The 3,223-nt window shown below is 53.5% G+C and overlaps 1 protein-coding gene across 1 annotated transcript in view; it reads left to right on the forward strand.

Moving 5' to 3' along the window:
- The window catches only part of FAM205A (family with sequence similarity 205 member A), an 11,901-nt gene extending 9,504 nt beyond the window's left edge, over positions 1-2,397 (forward strand). The window contains exon 3 of the mRNA XM_044920413.1: positions 5-2,397. Coding sequence (XP_044776348.1) covers positions 5-2,224 — 2,220 coding nt within the window. The 3' untranslated portion in view covers positions 2,225-2,397. The remainder of the gene's footprint in view (positions 1-4) is intronic.
- The last annotated feature ends 826 nt before the right edge of the window (positions 2,398-3,223 follow it).

The raw sequence follows: 3,223 nt of genomic DNA on the forward strand, positions 1-3,223 counted from the left end.
GCAGTTGATTCACCATCGCTGGGGCCTGCCCCAAAAGATCCAGGAGTCCATCCAATTGCTCCTGTCCCCCACTGATCAGTCAACTCTGTCCTGGAGCAGCACAGCCCTAGCCAACGTCCATGCTCCCCAACCTACAGCCCTAGAGGCCACTGGGGCCGGTGACCCATTCTCACCCATCACAGGCCCAGTGTCAGTCCCCATGCCACACTTGTTTGACCAGGCCAAGGCAATATTGCAGGGCCACATCAACTCCAAATGTGGGCAGATTCACCAGGGCGAGGTCCCTGCTCGTGTATATAGCTCTTGGCAGTGCATAATTCCTGGGGGCCTGCAAGTGGCTCCCTTCACCTGCATCCCAGAAAGCAAGCCCTTGGAGCTACAGGTAGCAACTGACCCTGCCCTAAAACAAAAAGCTGTGCCCTGGATACCAATGGCCCTTGATCAACAGCAACAAGCCTCACCAGATGCTATCACTGAACACCCTAAGCTGTCCCAAGCCCTGTCCGAGGGAGCCATTGAGAAACTGGAGACAACTTTGCGGCACAAGTACCTGGCCTTCTTGTCAGGGCTGCCTGCTCTTTATTATGTGGCTCTCTCTAGGGCCATGGCACCGGCAATCTCTACCCAAGCTGTAATCGCAGGAATGGTGCCTGGACCTGGTGAGTTCCCAAGTGAACCTCTGACTCAGATGATCTCATCTGAAGAGCGGTGTCTGAGTCCTGGGCCCTGCTTTCAAGATGCCAACGAGACTTGTGCAGACATTGAAGATGAGCTCCAGGTGGAAGAGCAGGTGGAAGAAATGATCAAGGCGGTGCCTCTAGAAAGCCAGGCAGAGGCCTCTGGGCCCTACACACTCAAGAAACCCATTTTAGCCCAACTAAATTTCCATCTAAGAAAGAAGATCCTAGAGATACAACTGGGAATTCCCATAAAGGCAAGGTTGTCCAGAGAACAAACTGTAGCAGCCCCAGGCAACACATCCACAGAGGAGTCTCTAGGGAGTCTAAACAACCAAGGAAAAACATTGCTCCAGGATCTCCCCATCCCACCAGACACTCCTCATGTCCCAGATCCAGAATGGCTCCACCTTAAAGAACAGCTGGCCCTTGAGTTAAAGGCAGTGCAGCAGAACCAGAAGCAACCTAGTTCAAGAGCAATACCTCATGGTTCTGCCCACTGGGCCTCTAAGATCTCACAACCCAGTGGGGACATGACAGAGGCCCAGGTGCTTTGTGTTCAGTTGGAGGCCAATGTGAACAGCCCCAGCCTGGAGGAGCCCTGGAGCCCTGAGCCCCAAAGCCCTGGCCACAGCAAGGACTCAGCCCAAGTCCCCACGCTGGCAGAAAAGAGAGAGGACCCAGGGAAACCCAAATTGGCAGGGGACCACGGAGAAGGGGATGCAGGGTTTGCACACTCCTCTACAAGAGACATAAGCCTCCCTGATGAAGCCCAGAGGCCAAAAGGGATGCTTCTGAACAGGACTCCTCATAGCCCCTGGCGACGGAGCCGTAGCTTTCATCTTGATGCTCCCTGTGAACACAGTACCCGGCATCACCCTCAGATTAAGCTTCCAGAGCCACCTCCAGGAATCCCTGGGGCGAAGGTATCTGAGAAGAATGACCTGCACAGCAGTCAAACCAAGCTTAATGTCATCCTCAAACCAGCAAGGATTCCTAAGAATGCCCAACCTGTGGTGCCCCAGGCATCACGGGGCCAGCTTTTCCTGGGCCAACTCATTCACAGTAAGCCTTTGCAGGGCCAAACTTTGAAAGGTCAGGTTTTGCAGGGCCAGGTGATGCCAGTCCATACCCACAAGAGGCCCAGCCTTCCTGAATCGGGCTTGAGAAGTAAGATGAAATCCTTTCTGCACTGTTTTAACTCCAAGGCAAAAGGCAAAGTGCACGAGGAATCCATGTTCTCTACAGCTGGGAAAGTGGCCAACACCAGAAAAGAAAATGTAGAAAAGGGCCTGGCTCCAGCTAAAAGTCCCATGGGGCGAACTAAGACAGAGCGGATAAGAGGGGACTCCAAGGCTCGATCTTCCCCCACTGAGAAGCAGGTGGGCCTGGCCTTCTTGGATGGTCCCCATTCCCCAGACAGTAAGCTCCGGCACCGCTCCCGCTCTCACCAACTCCATTCTGCCTCAGTCCTGGGCCACCCCCGCCACTGCCCTCGGCACTGTCCTCGAGTGGCTTGTGCCACCCAACCAGGGAACGTACCCTAGATCTCACCTCTCACCTCAGAGGGAAACGTTGGTCTGCTCAAGAAGACCCAACACAATCAAAAGACTTGGTAGGCTCCCCCAACATCCGTGTCCCTTGAAGAGGACTGCTGCTGTCATTTTCATTAATGTGCAGGTGGGGCAGAGTGCCACCCAAAATACACTCTATGTCTCTAAGCAAAGCACTGTCTGTCTCCTCCTTCTCTCCACTGTGGTGTGTTAAGGGAAGGTATGAGGGGAGGCTAAAATGTCCTTCCCATCTAGAGAGGGAGCTTTAACCCACACTTAAGCTGGGTCAGCATTCCACACAACTCCTCCCAGCCCACCCTGGACTGTGGATAAAGGGGCTTGAGCAGAGAAGGAAGGTAAGGTAAATAAGGGTCAGGCTTGAATTCTATCATGGCTTCCCATTGGTGTCCTTAGGCCCAGAGGAGCACTGTGGACATGAGGATAGTAGTGACGAGAAGGAGTGGCCAGGAATCCCACAGACAGAATTCACTGATGACTTCCGTAAAGGCCCATAGTCTGCAGGGGAGGTTTTCAGAGGAGTGCCACAGCACTCCCACCTTGAGGAGGTACTTTGTGTTTATTCAAAAGCATGTAGCTAATATGACAGGACGTCAAAAGCAAATGATAGGATCTCCCCTGCTCTGCTCCCTGTTAGTTATTGGCAAGATCTTTCTGGAGAACTCATCTGGGAAGCTGCTGTAACTCTCTTGCCTATATCCCGCCTCCACTGCCGGCCAGCTGCATGGAATGAGCGACTCTTGGAATGAAGATCACAGTAGGCCATGAAGAGGGGCTTGTCCTCCCCTCCCAAGGGCAGGCGGGGAGAGAATCAGGGAAGGGGAGCATGTAGATGGAGGTCTGAGTACCTGGGACAGAGGCCGACTGTTCCTGACCAGGGTATGATAAGGGAGCAAAGCCAATTTACTTTGCACTCAAAAGAGCCTGGAGCCAGGAAGCCAACCCAAGGTTCAAGTGCTTTTGGGGGAAGTAGGT

Source organism: Neomonachus schauinslandi, chromosome 13, assembly GCF_002201575.2.
Source record: "Neomonachus schauinslandi chromosome 13, ASM220157v2, whole genome shotgun sequence".
NCBI classification, from domain to species: domain Eukaryota; kingdom Metazoa; phylum Chordata; class Mammalia; order Carnivora; family Phocidae; genus Neomonachus; species Neomonachus schauinslandi.